Here is a 24,524-nt window from a genome sequence, read left to right on the forward strand (position 1 = left end):
AAAAGCTTAGACTTATGTTTGTTTTGCGTCGATTTATTTAAGAATCAAAAGAAACTAATTTACCTATTTTGAAATAAATAGTTCAATCAAATACGAAATGGGTTTATACTTAAGGCCCTTCGCGAAGTCGAAGCACGATTCTGTGTAATTATTAATTGGTCTATACTTCATACTTGTATAAAATTAAATAATTTACATGATTTAACATGATCTTTTGTCATTGAAAAACGAACATAATTTATAAGAAACTAAACTTCATGCCATTTTAACTAGAAGCGTACTCTTAGTTCTTTAACAGGCCGGCAACGCACTCGCGAGCGCTCTGGCAGTTTCCATGGGTAGCCATATCACTAATATCAGATGAACACCTAGCCCGTTTGCCACCTGGTTAATAAAAAACACAGTCCTAAATGCAATTTGACAGCAGACGAATGGAATTGACACAGTGTTGGAATAAATAATGAGAATTAATAAGTTAATAATTAATAATAATAAGGAAAAGTAAAAGGTTGTAGGCAAAATCATGAAGCATGAGAAAAATAATCCCTTAAATTTAGGTTGAGATTCGTTTCGAGTTACGCTTTAGCAGCAACAGCAGTTAGTGCGCATTTGCCCGTAAGAACTCTTGTTCATAAAACCATAGTTTAACTTTTCAGGAGATCAGAACTAATGAAAGAAAACGTAATAATAATTCGATATTAAAATAGGTGTCCTTTATTAATAATTATTATGAATTTCTTTCGCGATTTGGATTCCAGTTCTTTCCTTCCATACAACTTACGCCATCTACCGTACAGTAGAGACACTACGTACCTTATTTTGTAAAACGTATAGTTTTTCAAAACTGTATGTTTTGAACCTTAAACTTTTATTTCATATTGTTAAAATAAATATTAGCGATTTATATAAAAATTATTTATACATAAGAAATTTTTAATATTATTTTTTATACACACATATCAGACCGTTATGTTTTATTTTAAAAACGCTTCATGTAAAACGAAACGCAAAATATAATAAATAAAACTAAATTGAATGACATTGTGACAAATTAAATTAGAAGCGACAAAAACGTTTTCACACGGACGATTACACTAAAAAAATTTAATCAGAATCAATTTGGCACGTCGCTTTGTGGTAACCCCTTCTATTATTGTCCCCTAACGGAAGAGCACAATATGCTGACTTGGCGTAACTGCGACTTTTCGCCTCTCATAATCGGGGAGGCCGTGCCTGTTTGTCATCCTTCTTCATACCTACAAAGAAAAACGAAAATAAACTGTATTCTCGACGACTAAAGTTCAAAATAAATCAGCACATTATTTGCAAGCATCATAAATTTTATAGTATTTTAATACAGCCGTAACAACATAATAATAATAGGGTAAATGTTTTGGTAAGCCATAAATAAGTTGAGAGTTGGAACGACAAATCCGAGTATTGTTAGGGGACTTTTTAGTTATCCACTGGATCATTGATGTAAGCAGTTTTACAAAAAAATATTTATAACTACTTTCTTAATAATTAGACTGTACAGAGACAGAGATTATAGAGCAGTGTTAGACTAGTGGCTTAATGCTTTGATTCCTTAGTGTGTTCGGATCACGGCTATGCCCCGGTAGAATTTTCCTTCTATATGCGCAATTAGCAAACGCTAGTACGGTGAAGGAGTAGGATGAAAGCGGCAAATCCAAAAATCGATGATAGGCTGTATAGGATAGGATGATATTGTATATGAAATAAAAATGATAAAAAAACGGATGTAGGTCATGACTTATTTTCGGTTCTCGCGCTATTATCATGAGCGCGTATTATCATTATTATTGCTTGTAAATTAATATGCCAGTATTGACAAAATAAACTATTAGTTTAGCTTGATTTTTTAATGTAATAGGAGGCAAACGGGCTGGAGGCTCACTTAATGTTAAGTGATACCACCGCCCATGGACACTCACATTGCCAGAAGGCTCACAAGTGCTTTGCTGTCTCGCAAGTCTTATGACACTGTTTAATAACAAATGGGGCTGTTAGTAGCACTATTGCTTCGACATATGTTTAACTATTCTTTAAAAAATGTGAGCTCGCGGCAAAATTGATTTAACGGATATGGTAGCTACATATATATAATAAATCAATGGCGCTACAACCTTTTTAGGTCTGGGCCTCAGATTTCTGTATCCGTTTCATGATCATTTGTAAATTAAATAGGGAAGTAGGTGATCAGCCTTCTGTGCCTGACACACACCGTCGACTTTTTGGGTCTAACGCAAGTCGGTTTCTTCACGATGTTTTCCTTCACCGTTCGAGCTAATGTTAAATATATCTATTTACCTATTTTATAATATAATATAATATTTTAATCAAGTATTTACTCAGAACAATTAGTATAACCCTTATAGTATAAAGACACTGTATAAAAGAGAAATCATGAATTTAAAGCTCGTCCAATCGTTGCCCGTATACCGATTATGTTATACGATTTGAAAATGATACATAGAGTTAGAGGTTACCGGAAGCTTGCAATTAAATAGACTTTTGCATTTAACATAGAATATAATAAAAACAAATTCTGTAGGAAAGGATCAAGACCTTTCGGAAGCAAAGTGTCAATACGTTATTTCTAAAGTCAGTGAGTGTAACTAAGTACATACATAAATCCTTAGCTTAGTACAAGCAATAAATTCACTGCTATAAGTGTGAAGTGTTGTTAGGAGTAATATTGCGCAAACGTGCGGTATTTATTTAAGAGTGCTAAGTGGCCCGCCCAAGCAAACTGTGCACTCAGGGCGGAAATGGCCCACAACTAATGCCTCACCCTTACTTACCGCTGAAAACCCAAGATTTTTCATTTAAATGTTGATGTATTTAGCTATTTTCTTATGGCATTTGTTTGTGAACAAGTTACAACTATACTTTGTTAATAATTCTGAATAATGGTTCTGTCCTGCCGTCATGTTAATAGATATCGTATCATCAACTTTGCGTTGATTAGTTAAAATATAATTTTTTGACTTTGCGCACTAACAGAGTCCGAATCGAATCATAGGAAAGGATTTTTATCGCATTTTCTTCGTAAAACTTAGTGTACTATTAACAACGAACGAACGAACTTATGTTTGTGCTGTATTTTAAAGTATTTTTTTCTACCTATTAAAATAAAAATTTGCTATTATTAACTAAAAAATAGATTTTTGTCAGGCTGTCGTTTGACATAGGCCTCCTAGAAGCCTAGAATCTCGTTAATTTCGTGCTAAACTTTGAAATCACTTCAACAGTTTCCTTTGTTCGTGATGTGTCCTGTCCAATGTTAATATGTACCTAGTCTAGCCATAAGTTCTGTAACAAATGAAATTGCATTTTTTTATGAAGTAATGTAATTTTTTATTAAAATTTATACCTACATATTTATTAAATTCTCAGCAAAAAATATGTATATATATTCGAAATGGCCACCTTGGGCTTTTAATCTATGGCAATTTGTGGCCAAACAGATTAAAAGCATATTTACGCACTGTTCCTAAAGGAAATTTTGCCATTACTGGCTTCAAAGAAACCAACACTAACGCAGAATAATGACCACATTGTACCCTTCCGACCACATGAGCAGCTTCTCTAGAGTCCTAGCGGCAATTTTTATTTCTCGCGATAAGATATTTTGCTTCCTAATGAGGTTTCGACGAATTCTGGCTTTAATTGATTATAAGGTGAAAAAAAAGAAAAGTTTTTATGTATTTAGTATTTATGGCCAGACTAGTTATTTAAACATTGTATTAGGAAGATTAATATGTATTTTTTTATCTTTCTATTGTATGTTTCTTCAATTAAATCTCTAGCACGAACCATACGTTAAATAGTTAACATAACAGAATAGTATCCCTTATAACTGGATCAGCGCCCCGATGGTGTATTTGGAACTAATCGAAATCGCGAAAATACATATATCAAACAAATTGTAAGGAAGACGTAATCTGGTATTGGCGAACAAATACTTGACAAAAGCAAAAGTCTCGTATTTCTAATGCTTTGCTCTTTGGTCTGCCAAGTATATATTAAGACTTTGGTAAAGAGAAGTATAGATTAAGGATTTGGTAAAAAGTAACTATTTTTCACATATGTTTATCACAAAGCTTGGATGTGTCATTCAGTGTTCAGGGGTGATTACCTATCATGACCTTATATTGCGAGCCCTTTTAACAACCTTCAACTGAAGTGCATCGCTTATTCATACCATGGCATCGAATTAACCAGCCAGTTTAGATTTCCACGTGACCTTAGCGCTAATCATATTTTCTTCATTCCATTTGTAGGAAAAGTCGTATCATGATAAAATAGAAACCACACACAAAATTATCGTTCTTTCGTTCGGTCTTGCAATTCATATACGCTTTAGTTCACGGTACGAAAAAATGCGATTGAATTTTGGAACCTTAACTGAATTGTATTAACAAAGCTATGGTAAGCCCCCACTTGGTACTTCAAAAAAAACTTATTTATTTTCAAGGCAGCTTTGCAAAAATAACTTAGTACTACATCGAGTACAGGAAGCGCCAACACTAATGACAAGATACCCGACAACCTGTACCTAGAAATTATATTCTGTCAAAATTCATGTTATAAAACGACTTTCAGAACGATTACCACATCAACCACAACGATTTGCCAATTAATTGAATTATTAGGACCTCAAAGAATTTTCCCCTGAACCACAAATAGCGTCTTGCGTTATATTACACGCATACGGAGTTATTAGCGCTAATGACAAACGGACAGCGCTATTGTGTGCCTTTTACCGCATCGTTTCCTTTTCGGTTCGCGAAATAAAATAACAAAATACGCGAATGACCGCATAATTTCGATAGATGTAAGTATTAATTGTCTAAATTATGGATAAATTAGCGGAAGAACCGAAGTCATTTATTTATAGGTTATGTTTCTTTTACTTGTTCATTTTAATTATTTACATATATTTTTTATTTTACTCTAATGGTATTTGTATATTGTTAATTATACTATAGTTAAGTTCCGATAATTTAATTCAAGTTAATTAGATCATTCATTTAATCAGACAGATCAGGAATACATGTGCCGATGTCTTGTATATTATGATTTAAACATAAAACTAAGGAAATGTATTAATGCTCTGTTTCATCAATACTCTGCATCATAGAACGACTTGTTTTATTTTATTTTTGATATTTGCAAGCGCCAGGCACATTTTTGTCTGTTTTATTGATTGTTTTCATTATCAGAAAGTAAGCTTCAGAAACAATTATTAGTTCACCATTGGTCGGTTTGGTAATGACTTCGACTCATGGACGTATCTACAATGGACGTCATATTACACAAAGTTTATTTTTTATATAATACATTATAATTTATACAGTATTTAAAGAGTGCTCGATTTTTATGCAGTATCTTTAAATATCTACTAATAAGGTGATACTTTGTGCAGGGCCCCAAAAGACCATTACGCATTTAATTTGGATCCGCCCTTATCGCACAGGACCTCAGGGACGCGTTACTAAGTATTATGCATGCCATAAAAATATTTACCTACTCAGCCTTCCTCGTTCGTGATTCGTAAATAATTGAGCCGTAGCTGCCCACCGTGCGTGTTCTTGGACTGTAATGAACAATTTCTAATTTAGTTTTTTCATAGACCTAGAAATATTATGAATTTGTAAATTATAAATGTAATTACTGGTATAGTTTCCCCCAATTTTTGCCACTAAATTCATAAATGATTATATATATGTTCTCAGTTTATGCACTAAGCTTGCTGTTAAGATTGTCGTTCCTTATTTATGTCTAATTATTATTACCTACATAACTATATGATGAATATTATAACATTGTGAGTATATGTGTCTCTATCATTTTTTAAATAGTGTTTAGTTTGGTTGTACGGCTGCAATGTGAGAAATAAGTTTGAATAGATACATAATATAACATATAACCTTATATTGATATCTGAAGACTATTAATAGACTGTAATCTTTTATTTACGCTATTTGATAAGATATGTGGTGGCGGTGGTGTTACTTAGACAAATACGAAGGGTATGATAACAAAATCGATAAGTTGCACTTTTTTAATTAGATATTACCTACTATATCTTTCGTCTTTTTCTGTCAAAAAATTAAAACACTTTTACCTAAAACATTGCAATTAGACTGATTAACTTTTTTATAAATACGTAATGCGTTTTTTAATATTCCTTTTAGTATAAAAAGTTTCCTCAGTAACCTATAGTTACATTGTACCAATTTCATATTCTGACGAACTGATAAATTCAATTGCTTCATAGACAGACATAGATTACGTTAAAGGTTAGCTTCTGAATTATAACTGCTGTCAGTCATGATATCGTAAATTTAATAGCTGCTCGATATGAGTTTTTAATTCGATTTCATAATTTCAAATACATGTACATTTGTATTTGAAAATAAACTCTCTTAAAAAAACTCAATTTTATAAAGTTAAATAAAAATAATAAAACAACAGTAATTTAAGAAACCAATTCGTTATGTGCGATATATTTACATTTCAAAAGCCTAGGCTACGAAACAATTTTATATGTCTAGAAAGAATATATAAGTGAATATTATGTATTTTGTGTGACTAATTATAATCCAATGTTACAACTAAGAGAGATTTTATAAAAATAGACATATGACAACCGTATGTCAAAATCTATTATATTTTTATATTCAGGAATATAAAACTTATTCTCTAGAACAACAAGAGTGGGAGGGGAGTAGAGGTAGGTTTATCACCCCCAACCACTTCCACTCGCCGGAATTAAAAAAATTAATCTAACCTAACCTAACAATAGATAATAATAGTTTTTTTGGACAGCTCCGGCGCTACGGGAAATGCACTCAAGGGAGGAATGCACCCTTTTACGCACAAAAGCACAGGCATTTTATCCAGTTACAGCACACTTAAACTAGTAACACATCAGTTGAGGACCTCACTTACCCAAGATCTAGTTAACATGTAGAAAATATTAATTACGTTGTCCTGTCTCAACTATGAATATTCATTTCGAATTGGTATAATTAACTAAACAAATATTTCAGAAACAGTGTTTATAATTCTAATGCCATAATATCATAAAGATATACATAACATTCTTTGTTGGTTTTTAAATTTATTAATTTAATAATTTTATATGTATTTTAACTCCGATCTAAGCTTTTGTTTTAAACAGCAGTGCTAAGAAAAAAAATGGTATCGTAACAAAAGTCTGGATTGCTTAATTATTTTTTTAATTTTCTTAGTTTTTCTTTGAAAAGAACCTTCTCCTGACAATAACAAACACAACAAAAAAGAATTAGCAAAATGGGTACAGTCGTTCACGCGTTATATATAATCCTTATTTACCTTGGGCATGGCATAACGCGCATATATATATAAATTTAATCTGGCAGCGTAAATTCTGACAAAATCTACATTCAAAATAACGGTTTGCGTTTCTTTTCACATGTTCTGAAATACACGCTCTTTGAAATGTTGTATTAATTAATAAAAAAGTATAAAATGTACGTTTCGTTTAACGAATTTCAATACAATACACAAAATTATATTTAATGTTTTTTATACTTAGACGCAATTCTGGCAGTCATAATTACTTAGAGGTGTTTCAATCAAGATCCCTGAGACACCTACATAATCAGTATCATCAAATTCAGGCGATAAATTTCGAAATCCAACGTATTACGTACTTTATATAATAAGTTGGAAATATTGATAACAATAAAATATATCGCACATATAGTCTGTTCAATGTTCATTTCATTTGTCTTACCGACACATTGACAATGTGTAAGAAGTATTGTCAATTTTCAGGCAGCTGTCAATTGATTGAAATTTCGCTAGTCTGTGACTACTATCTATCTCTACTTAATCTTGTTGTCTTTTAAGTTTTAACTGTTTAGTGTTAATTGTTGTGTATAATCAATAAAAATATTGAGATGTAATATGTTTATAGACATATTTTGTTTTTAACTAGCTTATCCCTTTGTTTCTTTTTGATTTCTTTGTTTATTTTTAGTTTCCCAACATTTTAATTGAACATAGCATAAAGTTAAAACTATTGCCAGAATATATTTAAAAAAAAAGTGACAAGTGTTGTGTAATCTGAAACTGACAGTGACCATAAGAATAAAATTTAAAAGTCAATACATATGTTTTAGTGTTTATACTTTGTATTGCAGAATAGCTAAATAGTACGAAAATTATATAAACGTAATGCTTAAATATTTAAGTCGTTTTTGGCAAAATAAAACATAAAATACACTTACAATGTTAAGATCAAAATTAACCTATCTTGGATGCTTACTTCAGAGAACAACGAACACTATATTTCATACAAATTATTCTCAAAATGTATTAAAAATAACAGATACGGCTGTCCAAACATATTTGAAACAATTAATGATTGAATATGATGCCTTGCATATGAAATCTCGTAGATCATCGGAAGAGACGAGACGCTTACACGAAATTAAACCTATAGTTCATGTTTTAGAGCAGAGAGTAGCATTATACGACAGCATAGAATCATTAAAAGAACTAACTAAAAAAGAAAATAATGATGAAGAAATTAAGAAAATGATTAAAGAGGAAGCACAGATATATCTGACTCAGCTGACAGAAGTTGATGACGATTTAAAATCAATATTACTGGAACCATGCGTCACCAATGGTGGTATTGTACTTGAAGTAACAGCAGGTGCAGGAGGTCAAGAATCTATGCTATTCGCTAAAGAATTATTTGAAATGTATCAGTCTTACGCTGAGTTTAAAGAGTGGGAAGTTGATATAGCATCAATTGAAAAGTCAGACATAGGTGGTATTCGTAAAGCATCAATGTTAATGAAAGGGTTTGGGGTCCCTGAATTGATGAAGATGGAAGCAGGAGTGCATAGAGTACAAAGAATTCCTATCACAGAAAAAGGGGGACGTATTCATACTAGCACAGTATCAGTTGCTATTTTACCACAAGCAACTGAGATGGAGCTTGATATCCCAGCGAAAGATATCATTGTTGAAACTAAAAGGGCCAGTGGTGCTGGGGGTCAGCATGTAAACACAACGGATAGTGCAGTCAGACTTATCCATACTCCTACTGGTACAACGGTAGAATGTCAAGAAGGAAGGTCTCAAATTAAAAACAAAGAAATTGCAATGGAAAAACTAAGAGCCTTGTTATTACAGAAGCAAATTGAAGAACAGTCCTCAAGAATTAACAGTGAAAGGAAAGCACAGGTACAACTCCTAATATTTTTCTTTCTACTTTCTATTCATACATATTCAGAAACATGTCAATTCTAAAGTAAACATAACACATTTATTGTGTTTTGATCATGTTTAGTGAAGTAATTTTTCTGGAATTGATTGATTAATTTCAATATTATTTAACATAAATATGTATATATATATATTTATAACTTATTACTGCCTACCTGACCTACTTTATTTGAATTATGGTTGATGTATCATTTCAGGTTGGCTCAAGCAATCGCAATGAGAAAATTAGAACCTACAACTATCCTCAAGATCGAGTAACAGAGCATAGAGAGGGTGGTGTAAATATACCAAGTCTCAAGATTTTTATGGAAGGTGGAGAACAATTGGAAAAACTGCAAGAGTCACTTCTGCGGCAACAAAGATATGATATCCTGGCAGCTGAGGTGAATGACTTTATTAGTAAAAATCAAATTGAAAGTTAATTGCTATTTTGTCTTTATATGTTAGACCTTTTTATTTGAGATTTTATTTTTTGTTGCTATACCATAGACTTTAAATATTTAAAAATAATTGAAATCATTAATTATTTTATACTGTCTTAAATCCCAAACTGTGCTTTACAGATTTTGTCTAAATCCATATGTATGTACTAAACATTATTAAAATTGTTTAAAAAAATGGTTGTGTCTGAGTCAGTTCAAATGTTCAACAAATTATTTATTTGTAGGATAAAGAATTATAGTCATATAGTTCAATTAGGTTCATAGACAATAACCATTCAATGGTTGGTAAATGGTTTTACTAAAAAGTACTTTTAAATAAAAACAACTTTTGTTACAATAAATATTTATTTGTATAGACTTTTCTTAATTAAAAATAACTTAAATTAACTCATCATGAATTCACAGTATAGTTAAATACAATAGGCAGATTTTAAATATTTCCCAATAATAAACTCAGGACGGAGAAAGAACAATAACAAAATACCATAGGCTATTAACATTGAGATAAATTACTTTGGTTGAATAACACTTACATTTAATTAAACTATACATTGATATGAATATGCCAAAAAAAATGTGGCACCTTGAGACTATAATTTTCTAGAAATTTACACTGATATGTTAACAGACATGTCTACGATATTTTATTGGAAATATAATTTGATTCTGATTCTTATATAGAGGGCTATGGAAAAACATCAAATTTAAAATATTATTTTGATCCATAGAATATTAAGTATTGTAAAAGGTACCCATAAAACATTTTTGGTTGGGAGACTTCCGCGTCCGCACATGTCGATATTACTCTCCTGAAAAAAATAAAGTTTAAACATACATTAAAAACTCTCTACTCTCAACCCTGAGCTTGCGTTCGAAGCTCCTCTGTGCAGCACAAGAAGCCTCTTGTGACAGACATATCACCTATTTGCTTGTAAGAAATAATTATCTATAGAACAGAGGAAAATATGTGGCCCGATGAGGGCACACAGGATGTGTTCAATCCAATTAGCGCGTAGTCATGACAAGATAATTCTTAACACTACATCATTATGATATCATTGTTCATTACAATAGTTTTCAGGCAGAAATAAGATCGGGACCATGGTTAATACTGTAGTTTTATCTTTAATCCATTATTTATAATAAAGTCTATAAATAATAAATAATATTTTTATGATTACCTCCGTATGATTCCGTATGCACGATGACGGCTGCTTCCGATACAAAGGATGCTTATGTTTCAGACAAGGTAATGATTCATTGTACTGAACTTCAGCAGGGTCTATTGATAATATCGAGACATCTTTCTTCGCACACATCGAGTCAACGACCACCAGCAGCATATTTGTATAATTCACGAGTTGCGCGTAAAATGGTCTCGTACACTCCGTCAAGGGCTTATTCAACTTCGCCTCCAAATTCTTGTAATCTATTTGGTACAAAAACATTTCTCGATCGCAAGGTGTTGGGCGTGTTCGGTTTATAAGAACAATCTTTTCAAAATCTCTCTCATGGATTCGAGTAGGCGGTTTTGACATGGATGGGTCATCCGTGTCTTCGTCATTTTCGTAATTTTGGTACGCAACTAGGGAAATAAATATATTATTAGCATTGGACTAACACATAATCAATGATGATAGGTTAAAATGTCATAACGAATGAGCGAAGAAATTTCAAAATGATGCCAAAATATTTACAGTATAAGAATATAACTGTTTATGATGAGGGATTAAATATTGAAGAGTTTGCTCAAAAAGGTCTGAAATACCAACCTAATGGTATAACATGCAGAAGCCAAGCCAAGTTTTACCAAATGAAACTTAGCTGAAGATTTCTTAAAAAATATTGTAAGGAGAGCACTTATTAATGTTGGATTTATATGCAATGGTAGGCGCCTGGCAAGAAACATGAAACAATATACAAAAAAAGGTTCAGCTCCTCGATATTATTCTACGTCATGCACATTCCAAAATTAACTACTTATAAAAATTTAAGTGAAATTCATGTTGAGTAAAAATTTCAATAAGTGCCCTGAGAAGACACGTCTACGGTGCTCGTACTATAACTCACCAGTGGATGTAACATACTCTGAAAATAAGATGGAGTCGTTACTACATCACTTAGCTAAAGCCGATCGTAGACTCCATACACAATTTCGATCTACATCATTAATTCGACAAATTGCCATCGAGCATTCATGCTCCGTGAAAAGTTTACATATCTGTGTATTGTGCGGTGTTTTTGTATTATAAATATAAGTAATACCCTTATAAGCAAACACTAAATAAGATTGTGGAGTTCTTAAGCATTGTGTCTCACAACAACGAGAGCTTTGTTGGCACAACACCGAATTTATTTATCTAGTCCAATTTATTCCTAAATAAACATTTATAATTTTTGGTGCTCGTTGTCATGCAGTAACAGATCATGCTGACAACGCGCATTAAACACTGCAATAATACTGTAAGCTGTTCTACCGCTGTGTAAATAAGAAAAATCTTTTCGAGCCTGTTCGGATAGAGAACCGTCGAACTTGCCAAGTATGCGACTTATATAATTCTTATTTATTTCATTTATTCACAAAAATGATGCTTCAATTAGTCAGTAAACATACCAAAAATAGTACTGCTGCGATCTCAGAACAATGACGGTTGTCTTTCCGCACATATTCTAACGGGTCTAATGTTATATATATGTCGCAGTCAACTAGCTTAATTAGCCGTTCAATTAACAGCCTAGCCTTTTAACTACACGGCGCCGTTTAACTAACTGCCTGAAAGATATTTAGCCCTAGTGTTTGTTGCAGCGTTTAATAAACTGGCTGGCTAATACTTAGGCCATTCGTTTATACAGCCCTTATTTGGCATAAATAAAAAAGATGAAACATGGCATTAAAGAATATTTATTTTAAAAAAATATTAGTGTCACTACACTTTTGCATTGTACTTGTTATTTTTCATGAAACTTTGGAAAACACCATCAAAGTTCTGGTTTGCTGACGCTATATTGACAGTTTAAAGAGTTTCGTTTTGAGTTTGAGAGTGGCAGCAAAGTGGAATTAATTTTAAATAACAGTCTTCAGGCTAGGCAAGTAATGAAACGTCATCGATCCAAGTCATTTGCCTAGCTGTTTAATCAACTGGCTGAGCAACAGGCCGTTAGTTAAACGGCTAGGCTGTTAATTGAACGGCTACTTAAACTAGTTGGCTGCAACATATATATAATTTAAACTTGAACGGCAAAGTGAAATAATTGAAAATAATTTATCTTACGTCAACGGTAGGTCAGCGGCGAAACGACCTAAGCAATGTTATATGTTTTGGAACCAAGTTTCAGTAAAGGATGCTAAAATACGTTGAAGCGATATCTTACCGTCATCGAAGTAGCTGGACTGTGCGAACGTTAAGGACACCGAGTTATAAAACCATACCGAGGTGGTAACAAACCAAGACATTATTAACCGAAGATTTTCCATTGGCTGAAATATAAACAATAAAAAATGTTGTGACCAATTAATCGATTTTTTATTTCTTTTCGATTTCGATTTCAATCGCTGCTATGTACTGTAGTTTGTTAGGATAAGTTTTAGTAGTCAAATGTATGCCGCTATCAAACATCATGTGTACAAGCCGTTTGGATTTAATGAGCATTATTACTAACCGTTCTTATTGTTGAAGCTGGGTTCGTGACTTTTTTCTCTCTAAAGCACACCGCTTGGTAGTCAATCACGTGCACTGTCCGAAACACCTCGTCCTCTACTAATTTTAGCATTATATCCGGTCGAATCTAGTAAAAAAACTCATATAAAATATTATTTAAGCACTTATACGAAGTTATATTGTAGTGTTAATATATTTTTTGGACTTTGCACGAAATAAATAATGTTTTGGTATTTTTTTTTCCTTAGCATGATATAGTTTATCTGTAATTATAAAACAAACTACTAAATTTTATGTGGCTACAATTTTCTGTACCTTTCCAAAGAACTGTCCAGTTTGGGTACTGTCTTTGCTGACCACGATCCAGCCGTTATTATCTACTAAGTAACAATCCCATTCCTCAGAAGCGCATGTCACGCACTCCTTATTATGTTCACACTGAAAGTAATAATTATGTAAGCGTAGAATCAGAATGATTAAAGCAGCATGTGATATTAATTTATAACTAAACTTAGTTTTATCAGAACATATATTTATAATAAGTGATTATTATTTTACTATATAAAATGTTCCTATATAAAAATTCACTAGTAGGTTACGCACCGATGATGTGATATTATCGAACCACTCCGTTAGTCTCTCGTGTTTGAACTGGAATCCTACCACTGCGGCTGGAGCCTTACGGTGTCCGTCACTATGAAATACAGCATGGGCAGCCGTTACCAATGCCGAGCTGACGTTCAATGGGAATTTCTCTGTATTCATTTCCACACTATAGACGTAGCTAAGAGGATCCACGTAGTGTTGTTCCACTGCACGACGATACCATACCTCATCAATGGCGCGAGGCCATACTTTACCAAACTCCACTCTGTAAAGAATTTTTAAAGCCAAGATCTAAATTCGAATCTAGTTTTAATGCAAATAGTTGTTGTGTATTAAGTTAGAAGTTTCAGTACTAATTCAAGTATGGATTTTGTTTTGTAATCGTTATTTTAAGTAATTTATAAAGTGAGGGTATCAATTGAACAATACCTTTAAATATTGACACAAAGACCGGAATTACTGTAAAGAACTAGCCTAAAGGTTTTTTATTGCTCACAAAATCAGTCGTTAACTAATCGAATATAAAAATTGTTACACCATGCTTAAGATTAACATGTAACATCCATATGTATAATATGTTTTTGGGGCCAAGTAAAGATTAGATTGATAAATGATTAGAATTGGCCAGTTTTGGTTTCATGTTAGAAACATTGCTAATGAAAACTTTTTGAATTTCAATTTTAGAACTCTTTGGTAACCTAATGTAGCATTTATTTGTCATTTGTTTTTGTGAATTGGCGGCAAATCTACATCATCTAGTACTACTCATGTTACACGTGAAAATAAACCTAACGCGAGAAAATTTTCAGTCAATGATTTATTATGACTTTCGTTGTGGGCTTACTCAACAAAGCTATGCAACAAGACTGCGATTAGCATTTCTTAATGAAGCCCCATCTCGTGCCACGATTTACAATTGGTTTAACGAGTATAAGCGTGGACCTAGCAATATCAGTGATGATCCGCGTGAGGGACGTCCATTAACAGCGACCGGGCGCCCTGCGACTTATTTATTCCCAAGAACTAAAGATGAAATTCGAGGTATACGCTTTACGAGCCCTGAAGATGCGGTAAAAGCCTAAGAAAATGCCATAGAAGAAACCACTAAGGAAGAATGGGCCCACTGCTTTTCTCCGTGGTTCCATCGAATGCGAGGATGTGTAGAGAGGAACGGAGATTACTTCGAAAAACAATAAAAGTATTGGCAACTTTCTACATTAAGACGTTTTCCATTTTCTAAATATTTTCAGTGCTAACTAGGTACTTACTTATCACCGTGTTCCTTAGGCGGGTGCATTTGCCACCTTGTTAGACCGCTGTGCGTAGCCAAAAATGCGACTATATACCCAAAACGTTGTATGAACTCCGCCCTGTGACAAAAACAATTATAAAGTTAATTATATTTGTTATATTATTATTATTCCAAACATAATATATGACGTAAATAAAACGATTGCAGCATTAAAGGTACGTTAATTGATGATAATAAAAACGGTTTAGTAATAGCAGAGACGTCAAGTCGAAACATTGTAAATATTTTTGTTATTTTTACGATTGAAAGATGAAATATTAGCTAGAGGACTTCAGCGCAATGAGAAATCAGTAAAGCGAGAAGATAGCCCCAGTAATAAGCGATGCATATTTTACTTTGAATACACCGAGTTTTTTTCTGAACTTACAAATATCCTTGAAAGCATTGTAGACAACATCAAACATCAACTTACATCCAGGCTGCTATAATATTGCATTTACATTTAAACTTAAATGTAAAGAAAGCAATACTTAACAATTGTACTTTAAAATACGAAATGTGCTATTATTATTTGGCTATTTTATTGTCTTGACTAAACTAAAGATGCCTTTCAATTGTCCGTGTTGGATTAATTTAAGGATTCCGTCAAAGATAGATTGATAGGACAGATTTCACAAAAAGCTTAACGAAACATTCAAATTTGTGATACATTACCTCGGTAACAATCCAATCACTTTGGTCAACGGGCTATCCAGGCGGAATAACAGAATGTATGTGCAAAAGTAAGTTATATGTGCATGATATAAAACTTATACATAATTGAGCGACTAAGTTAACTATAATGATTGTTAATTATTTTCCTATTTGGTGTTTGATTAATACTGGGTGTTAAAGTTAAAAAAATACTTACGCCTTTTCTTCCGAGGCAGATTCGGATATACTTTTGTTGAACCAGGCCGTGTTTCTCGCGTCGTATACCAACGCTTGCATAAGTCCATGGTCACCTAGACAATATAGTAAGTTTTTATTATACGCAGTTATTAAATTTTTAGTAAGTTGTATATATATAAAAAAATGTATTATTAGTATTTAAACTTAACTTACAATAGTACTCAATCCTTTGCGCAGGTTTCCTTTCGCCATCTACCGAACCTTTAATGTAAAATTGTCATGAATTCAAAATTGTTACAAAAAAATAATTTTATTACTTACCATTCCAACAAATATTTACCAGTTAGATTGGAAGATTAGTAAAATGTTATTAAACGATTTTTTTACAATTAGCATGTAAGTAATTGATTAATCTTATTATGAAAGTGAAAGTGCTCATCGTAGAGCACTTCATCATCACTTGATTCACAGATTATATTACTTCAGTATTAGTTCAGTTCAGTATTAGTGTTATGGATTCTCTAAATCGAAACAATTATTCACTCAAGGGAGGTACTCCGTGTTAAATGACTCCCGACCAAAAGTAGCGTTAAGCAGATAGATTTCCCAACTCCTTTCTCCTGTTTTCTTTATTTTTGCTGGATATTGTTGAATTCTATGTAAAAATAGAACACCTTTATCAATAGCTTTCATGTTACCATTATGCCCGTGTCCCTGTTTATTCTTGTGATGTTCGGGCGGGCGAGGTTTCGCTGGCCAGCGCCAACCAGGCTTTGCAACGCGCTCCAAAAAGTATAATAACTCCTCCTCGGCTGTAGCAAATGTACGCTCGTAGTGGCGACAGTATAACCTAGAAGTAAGATCTAATCATGCAGTAACCCTCAAGTAAAGTTTGTTGTGTCACATTTATTTATTAGGAAATTAACATTAGCGTGATAAGGACAAAATATTTGCTACCTATAATCGTACGGTATAAATGAAAGAAGCAACTCTTCTTAGTGTCTAGAAACGTTATCTGCAATACATGTGATTTATTTGGACGGACTCGCGTAGCACTAGTTATTGTGTATTCATTAGTTAGCCACATTTACAATACATAATTAAATATTATATTTTATGAATTTAAAAGTTAAGACAAAAAGGATTACACCATTGTTACTGTATGTCCTTTATAACGATCAATCTTACCAATCGGGATGCACACTCCACTTGTCAGATAGATATTGTCTGGCCGAAATATTCTTTGATGTAAGTGATAGGCGATGTATGTCGTCTGTAGGCGGTGGTGTTATTCTATGGCGTCCGTAGTTCTCTGGTATCGTTACCACCAAGGTGAAGGGCGAATCGCTTATACCAGTCCAGAAGTAGTGCTTCTTACCACGTGATACTCTTTTCTGAAATATATTTACAAACACTTTAGAACTATTTACTGTACCAACAGCAACTTTACTATCGCAGCAAATATAGGTAAATTAATTAAAAATCTCACCATGTCATCCATATGGTACTTCACATTCATGATCTTGTTGCCGGTTTTCTGATCGATTACATCTTGACGCAACTGTAATTTAATTTATTATATACAAACCATGATTTAACATTTTATTTTAACTTTTGAATAAGGCATTACTCACGGCAGTCAATTCTTTACTGAAATTTCGGGGACTTCTGTCATCATCAAACAATTCCACTTCTATCATATCCACGCTGTTATAACTCGGTTTTAGAATTTGTTGAAACTGTAACATAGTAATGATATGTATTCAACTGATAGCAAATTAAATAAAAATTCGCCACTTACCACTGGCCTCAAATCGGGATGAATCAAAATATATCCGTTATTTGTCACCATAAAAGCGTAGCCATTAACCCCGATCTGAAATCATGGAACAAGAAATTGATTAAAATGTATTCTCTGGTTCGACAGCGTCTGTTCAAGCGATCCCTTGTTGTACGCCTTTAGAAATGAATTTTCAAAATGTTTCGTATAATTTATACTTGCTCTCAGTCAACTGATTATATAACAAAAAGTACCTTATAGGGCGCCATAAGAGCTTGAATCTCAGATAGAGGTACATCTGTTCCTGCCACTCCCAATAATCTAGCAATTCGCATCTGGAATTTAATTTATGTCTAAAATACAGGATCCACAATTTCAAAACAATTTAATAAATTCATAATCAAGCACTTAACTAGATATAGAAGACTACAATACTTTAACACACAATTTAATTTACCATTTTATAGTACATACTTCTAAGTAAAATTATTATAATTATTTAACACTAGCAAATGGGATCTGGCTAATATCTACGCCCCGTTAGTTTATAACATGATTTATAAAAACTACATACTTAATACCTACATGAACTTCGATCTAAGATTATATTTGGAGAATATATATGTAAAAATTTCTAGCAAGACTACATGAAAATCCACATTTCGGTGAATTTAACTACATTTTTATCTAAACTATTTTTTTCTATTTATGTGTAACCTTCACATAAGTAGTCCATATAAGTTGCTGTTAGTGTTAAGTGAGATTTAAAATATTCCAAAAACTATTTGCTTTCGTGGAGCATATGGTGATTTGTGGCTCCTGTGAATGTGGGTTTAAAAAAATTAAAGGTTATTAAAATTTTAATTTAAATCAACACAGTGTCCAGTCACTCAGTCCTCTCAGTCATCCCTCACATACTAAGTCTAAGAGAGCGAGGGCCTACCTCCTTTTGGCCGTTCTCCTCTACAGACTGCGATTGGTTGTGGACGTACGAATGCAATAAAATATAATAACATGTAGATAAATGCATTATAACAAACACTTCTAAAAATCAAAAAATATCTCATCTATCAATGAGAAAACTTATATGTACACTAAAAATTGTTAACATATGAAAAATTCTGTCATTCTTTAAAGTAACATTACTTAATAAAAGCCCCATACGTCGCAAAAGTCGGGCTGCACGAAATTGTTAATAAAAATATTTACATTTACTTCTCATAATACAAGTCAGTTAAAATGTCTCTACGAAGACATCGCTAAAGTCAGGCAAAAGAACTTTATCTTTTAGATAGTGTGCATAATACAGATCATAATTCTTGCACTGAAACAATTCGCTTGGTAAATAGTATTGAAAACTGATTCATAGCACCCTAATGGTCTACGCCTACAGCTATTAGAAACTACACTACAGTAAGCCAAGAGGGTATAACATAGTGCAGCCGAGTGCGACTGCAGCGGCCGTCATCTATCGAGGACAGATGCATCGCTAACGGGGCCAAATAAGACTTTACCGTTACTGAAATCCAAAATCTAAATCGTAAACTCTCATGTATCTTGCAAAACTTTACATTAAAATCATCAAAATTTTCTAAGTGTAGTACCTCTTTTGTAACTGATACCCAGTAAGCTTCATTTATCAGTACATTCTCTGTGATGTTCTGAGGGGAAACCACCAAATAAAGGATTACTATCAAAAGGTAATATTAGATAATATACAAAATGATTACGATATCAGCGATTATAAAAACAGCTTCCGCCCAATTAGGAGAAAACGTAAAAGCCAATCTGTGAACATTGACAGTAATAAGGTTTCAACATGCATAGTGAAATTTTGAATTTGGACAATATTTTTTAATTTTAATAAATATACCGAAAACAGAAAGATATAAAAAAAACTGTTAAGATCGGTCTGGATTTTGAACTTTATTTTTAGTGTCGTTCTGTTTTCGCTGGACGTCTCAGCCAAAGATAAAACTTATGTACATGAATATTAAAAACAAATTCTTACCTCATTATGGCGGAGATCGTATATTGGCATGGATACTGATGTCATGAGCTGATATTGTGAGTTTCCGATCTCACTATATTGACCTTGTTTCATCTGAAATTAATATCGTAGTAACAACACTGACATTTAAGAAACAAACTTTGATGTAATCGTTACCTGAGTTATTTTCCATCGTCTATTTTGCTCCTTCTCAGAATTAAATAGAGCTTTATCTCGTCGCTGACTCATAAAGCGTTCTTTCTGTTCTGCTCGCTCCCGTTGCTCCCATAAATAATCTGCAACTTTTGGATCCTGCAACAGTTTATTAATTACAATCCACATTGTATTGTCTTTGGTTAAAAGCTTATTTATTATTATAAACTTATAATTAATTAAAACTTATAAACCGGATTTACTCCTTTAGTCGATACCAACTCCGGAGAAATAAATACAGATAACACAACTTTCTCTACAGCTGTGATACTTTTGACATTCAACACCTTTTGTTTTCAGTCACCGTTACCACGTACGCTGTAAAGCACGAGAAACGTCGGAAAATTTTAAATTTTAAATTATGTAAAATAATTATAAGTTTAAGTATAATAATACAAATAGCTTTAATCCGGTAAACAAATTGTTTTCTTTCAATACACATTTTACATTTATTAAAATCTCTTCATATCAGGTTTACGTAAGGAAACAAGAAATGAAATAGGTTCCACTTCTACTTACAATTCCCAAAAGAGACAACATATTTTGTTAGGTACTTCTTCATGAACTTACGGTGACATTTGCATATACTGGTGTCCAGACAACCGGATGTTTTTCACGCTGCAAAACCAGTGGACGAGCCAACACGTTAACATGTTCCAGAACTCTTTCTCGAACCTCTGCTAGAGTACTCAAATGGACGTAGTATCCTCGGTTAGCGCAAGCCATCCATTTCACTTCTCTTACATCTGCCACCTAGTAATTAATAGCTATAAAGTTAGATCGTTGTTTTGTTGACCCACTATCAATGTGAAGAGGCAAAAAAAATCTATGAGAATGCACTGCGTTCTACCGATTAAATCATATTTTACTCTAGATGACATAGTAATTAATAAAATAACGCAAATAATGTTTTTGTTTAATGAAGGCTTGCCTAAAAACTATAAAATGCATAATTTACCCAAAGTAGTTTGTTAATAGAAAATATCAATTTACTTTATTTTTTATCTGATAATAACAACAATAGTGACTTTTATATAAAGTAAATGTCTTAATTAAATAATAAGCTTTAGAGCAGTGTTGGCCTAGTGGCTTCAGCTTGCGACTCTCATCCCTGAGGTCGTAGGTTTGATCCCGACTGTGCACATTAGCTCGAACGGTGAAGGAAAACACCGTGAGGAAACCGGCTCTTAGACCCAAAAAGTCGACAGCGTGCGTCAGGCATAGAAGGCTGATCACCTACTTGCCTCTTCGATTAACAAATGATGATGAAACATATACAGAATCTGAGGCCCAGACCTAAAAAGGTTGTAGCGCCATTGATTTATTTATTTTTTTAAATAATTAACTAACTACAGACAAGCTTGACACACAACTACCAGCGAACACCATACAAGCTAAGCAACATAAAGTATGAAAGTTGGGCTTTGGTCGAATTCTGATAGTTTCATGCAGTTTCATATGACTAGTTATGCGAGCAAATATTTTCAGCTTTTAAACAAATGTAAATAATTTGTTGAAGACCATGATTAAATTTAAAATTCGTATTCGAATAACCAGTCACGTTAAGTCAGAGACAAATATAACACATAGAGAGTACCACATTCAAGGTGTACTGGTAGAAGATAAGACAGGAAGGCATTATGCAGGACGCACAATGGCTACAACACAGTAATACCTGGAGTGGTACTACCTTTACCTCGCGACCTATCAGGTACGTGAACACTCGCACTGGTGTGTCATACTTCCAATTGTATTTTTCAAAAATCTCCTTGTAATTATATGGTACACCATCCGTCACAAGCATAATTGCCTAAAATAGAAAAACTCGTTAGTATATTTTCCACATTATTTTAATAAAAAATTGTCAAAGGTCTGTTTCATACACCTACTTGATTGCAATTAGCGCCGCCGCTATTGTTTCTATATATTTCTAAAAGATCAAATGCTCTAGTTAGTGCAGCTGAAAAGTTAGCTATTTCCATTGTTTCAAAATTCTCTAACGCAAGTTTAAACTCTCGAATGTTTCCTAAAGTTGCCTGTAAATTAAAATTTTGTTATAATGTTAATCAAACTTTGATAGTCAAGCACATTTTCTTATTTCCGTAGTGTTTATTACCTGAACCAAAGAATCTTCAAAACACGGCACAATTTCCTCCACAGTATCAGCAAAGGTCATGACATTCACGAAATCGTTGTTTCCTAAAGTATCTAAAATGTTAGTTACTACATGTTTCGCTATATCTCTCCTCTGTCCTGTCATAGAACCACTACGATCAACCAGCACGATAACATCTTTTGGGCTAGCAGCAGCCTCCATATACCAAGCTCTTGTTCGACAATCATATATATCAACAGGATCTGCCCGCCACTTCATTGCTACGGGAATGATAAAAACGTTACGTTGCGTAGCAATTTAGAAAAACGTATATAATTTGGAAACAGTTATATACATAGTACATACCTGGATAATGCCTCATAAACCCAGTGGAACTACCAAAATATTGCCATGAGAGAGTTGGATCACTTTGATAGTTGTTAATGAAATGTGTATCCAGTCCTTCAGACCAGTGAATTCCTTTTATTACTTCGGGTGCTAAAACAGCAATACAATAAGTACAATTGTATTACCTAATACACATACAGAATTTGATACTGATTAGGTACATACCCCAAGCATATACATTTGTTGGAACGTGAACGCTAGTAAAATTAATATTAACGGGTATATTTGAAAAGTGTGGATTTTGGTGCAGACGAACATTCTTTGATGGCGGACGAACGATCCAATTTTCCATATTAAATTCAGGCTCTGGAGTTGTTGTAATACTATCATCGAGGAGATCTTCCATTTCTTTACTGTTAAAGAACTGAAAGTCCTCTGGAACAGGATCGTCTTGCTTATCAAATGCCATATTCTCAGCTGCTTCGACGATCCTCTTCACGGCACTAATTTTCAACTCCATCATTGCCCGAATATCGTCCGCCACACTCTGTACTAACTTTTCGCCATCTCTTGATTCTATTTGCGCCGACTTCCAACTCTGAAATAAGATTTGCGCAGTGTTATGAATAATCATATGCTATGTATGTAAGACGTTCGAGCAGTGTTGGCCTAGTGGATTCAAAGTGCGACTTTCGTCTTTGAGGTCGTAGATTCGATTCCCAGCTGTGCACCAATGGACTTTCTTTCTATGTGTGCATTTGACATTCGTTCGAATAGTGAAGGAAAACATCGTGACAAAACCGGCTTGCCTCCAAAAAATGGACGGCGTGCGTCAGGCACAGGAGACTGATCACCTACTTTCCTGTTAGATTGATAGATCATGAAACAGATACAGAAATCTGAGGCCCAGACCTAAAAAGGTTGTAGCACTATTGATTTATTATAAATTTCATGTATTATAGTATATATAGTTCTTTCTCAGTTTCATTAATATTTTTTCATTCTCACGCTGGTTTCAATCAGCGTAGTTTTGATTGCGCTCATAGAAAAATAAATTGTGCACAGAGCTCAGAGTTAAGAATCGTTTGCTTCATCATTTCTCAATTTTTTGTTTAAATTATTATATTACTATTATATTGATTTTAATATAATATAATAAATTATACTCTATATAGATAAAATTGAAAGGTATCTATCATATCATTGCATTCCAAGGGGAATAATTTTGGCTATAACTATAATTTATATCTGTCGTATACTTACATCCTCAACCTCCTTCTTTCTAGTAATAAACTCTCCAAAATGATATAACTCAGTGCCGAGTTTAACTCCCCAACCCTGTACTCTGCAAGTATATGAGAAACGATTTCAAAAATTGCACGCAAATTTTTACGTAAGAGCTACTACGCATTAGCTGAAATAATATTAAAATTCAGGCTTCTGCAATCTTTGTATATGCATTATAACTTACGTGTTGAACGAAATACGGCTATTGGGTACATGTTGAGCGCTGGCCGCAAAATACGTAGACTCAAAAGATAAAAGTAGGAATATTACAGCAGCACGATAGCACATCAGAGATCCCTGAACCACACACTGAAGAAACCAATCTTATCTTCAAAAATAGTTCATATTGCCGTTTCACGTAATTGGACACTAGTTGCTTATTTTATTAAATTTTGGAAAATTACTTGAACTGTTCTAGGGCGTGCTCGATAAATGATAGCCGTGTTATGCTATGCGCAAACTCGGAGACGACGCATGCGCCTCCAATGACCTGCGCGGTTCAACTGGACTTACCTTCTTATTTGCTTTGTTGTACATTTTTTTTTTGTTGCACAGTTACTACAACCTACCACCCTTAGATAGGTCGTAATAACCGTGCAACGGATAAGTATCGATTGAGATATATTGGGTCAAGGACAATTATTG

The 24,524-nt window shown here is 33.4% G+C and overlaps 2 protein-coding genes and 1 long non-coding RNA gene across 13 annotated transcripts; 2 read left to right on the forward strand and 1 right to left on the reverse strand.

Moving 5' to 3' along the window:
- The first annotated feature begins 1,358 nt into the window (after positions 1–1,358).
- Positions 1,359–5,811, forward strand: LOC123716557. The gene is made up of 3 exons (XR_006754572.1): positions 1,359–1,479; positions 4,630–4,861; positions 5,453–5,811. It is a non-coding gene; the product is annotated as an uncharacterized LOC123716557 (long non-coding RNA).
- Positions 5,812–8,046: 2,235 nt separating this feature from the next.
- LOC123715985 (peptide chain release factor 1-like, mitochondrial) lies at positions 8,047–10,084 on the forward strand. The gene is made up of 2 exons (XM_045671408.1): positions 8,047–9,273; positions 9,513–10,084. Exons 1-2 carry the CDS (start codon positions 8,308–8,310, stop codon positions 9,735–9,737), a joined length of 1,191 nt encoding a protein of 396 aa, XP_045527364.1. The 5' UTR covers positions 8,047–8,307; the 3' UTR covers positions 9,738–10,084.
- Positions 10,085–10,090: 6 nt separating this feature from the next.
- LOC123715983 (voltage-dependent calcium channel subunit alpha-2/delta-3) lies at positions 10,091–24,363 on the reverse strand. Of its 11 annotated transcripts, none has more exons than XM_045671398.1 (29): positions 24,064–24,363; positions 23,856–23,937; positions 22,818–23,190; positions 22,611–22,742; positions 22,266–22,525; positions 22,039–22,185; positions 21,846–21,959; positions 20,720–20,902; positions 20,114–20,248; positions 19,958–20,050; positions 19,551–19,607; positions 18,890–18,916; positions 18,201–18,281; positions 17,968–18,042; positions 17,801–17,905; positions 17,656–17,727; positions 17,355–17,560; positions 16,865–17,016; positions 16,380–16,427; positions 16,186–16,279; positions 15,990–16,022; positions 15,292–15,393; positions 14,021–14,288; positions 13,733–13,855; positions 13,419–13,544; positions 13,131–13,236; positions 11,829–11,846; positions 10,940–11,343; positions 10,091–10,567 (listed from the first exon to the last, which is right to left on the reverse strand). In XM_045671398.1, the coding sequence occupies exons 1-29, from the start codon at positions 24,165–24,167 to the stop codon at positions 10,463–10,465; spliced, it is 3,825 nt and encodes a 1,274-aa protein (XP_045527354.1). In that variant the 5' UTR covers positions 24,168–24,363; the 3' UTR covers positions 10,091–10,462. The 11 variants fall into 11 exon arrangements, with proteins under 11 accessions (XP_045527354.1, XP_045527353.1, XP_045527357.1 ...); XM_045671397.1 differs by having other exon boundaries at positions 21,840–21,959; XM_045671401.1 differs by lacking the exon at positions 18,890–18,916.
- Between the last annotated feature and the right edge of the window lie 161 nt (positions 24,364–24,524).

The sequence above is a fragment of the Pieris brassicae genome, chromosome 11, assembly GCF_905147105.1.
Source record: "Pieris brassicae chromosome 11, ilPieBrab1.1, whole genome shotgun sequence".
In the NCBI taxonomy this organism is placed as follows: Eukaryota; Metazoa; Arthropoda; class Insecta; order Lepidoptera; family Pieridae; genus Pieris; species Pieris brassicae.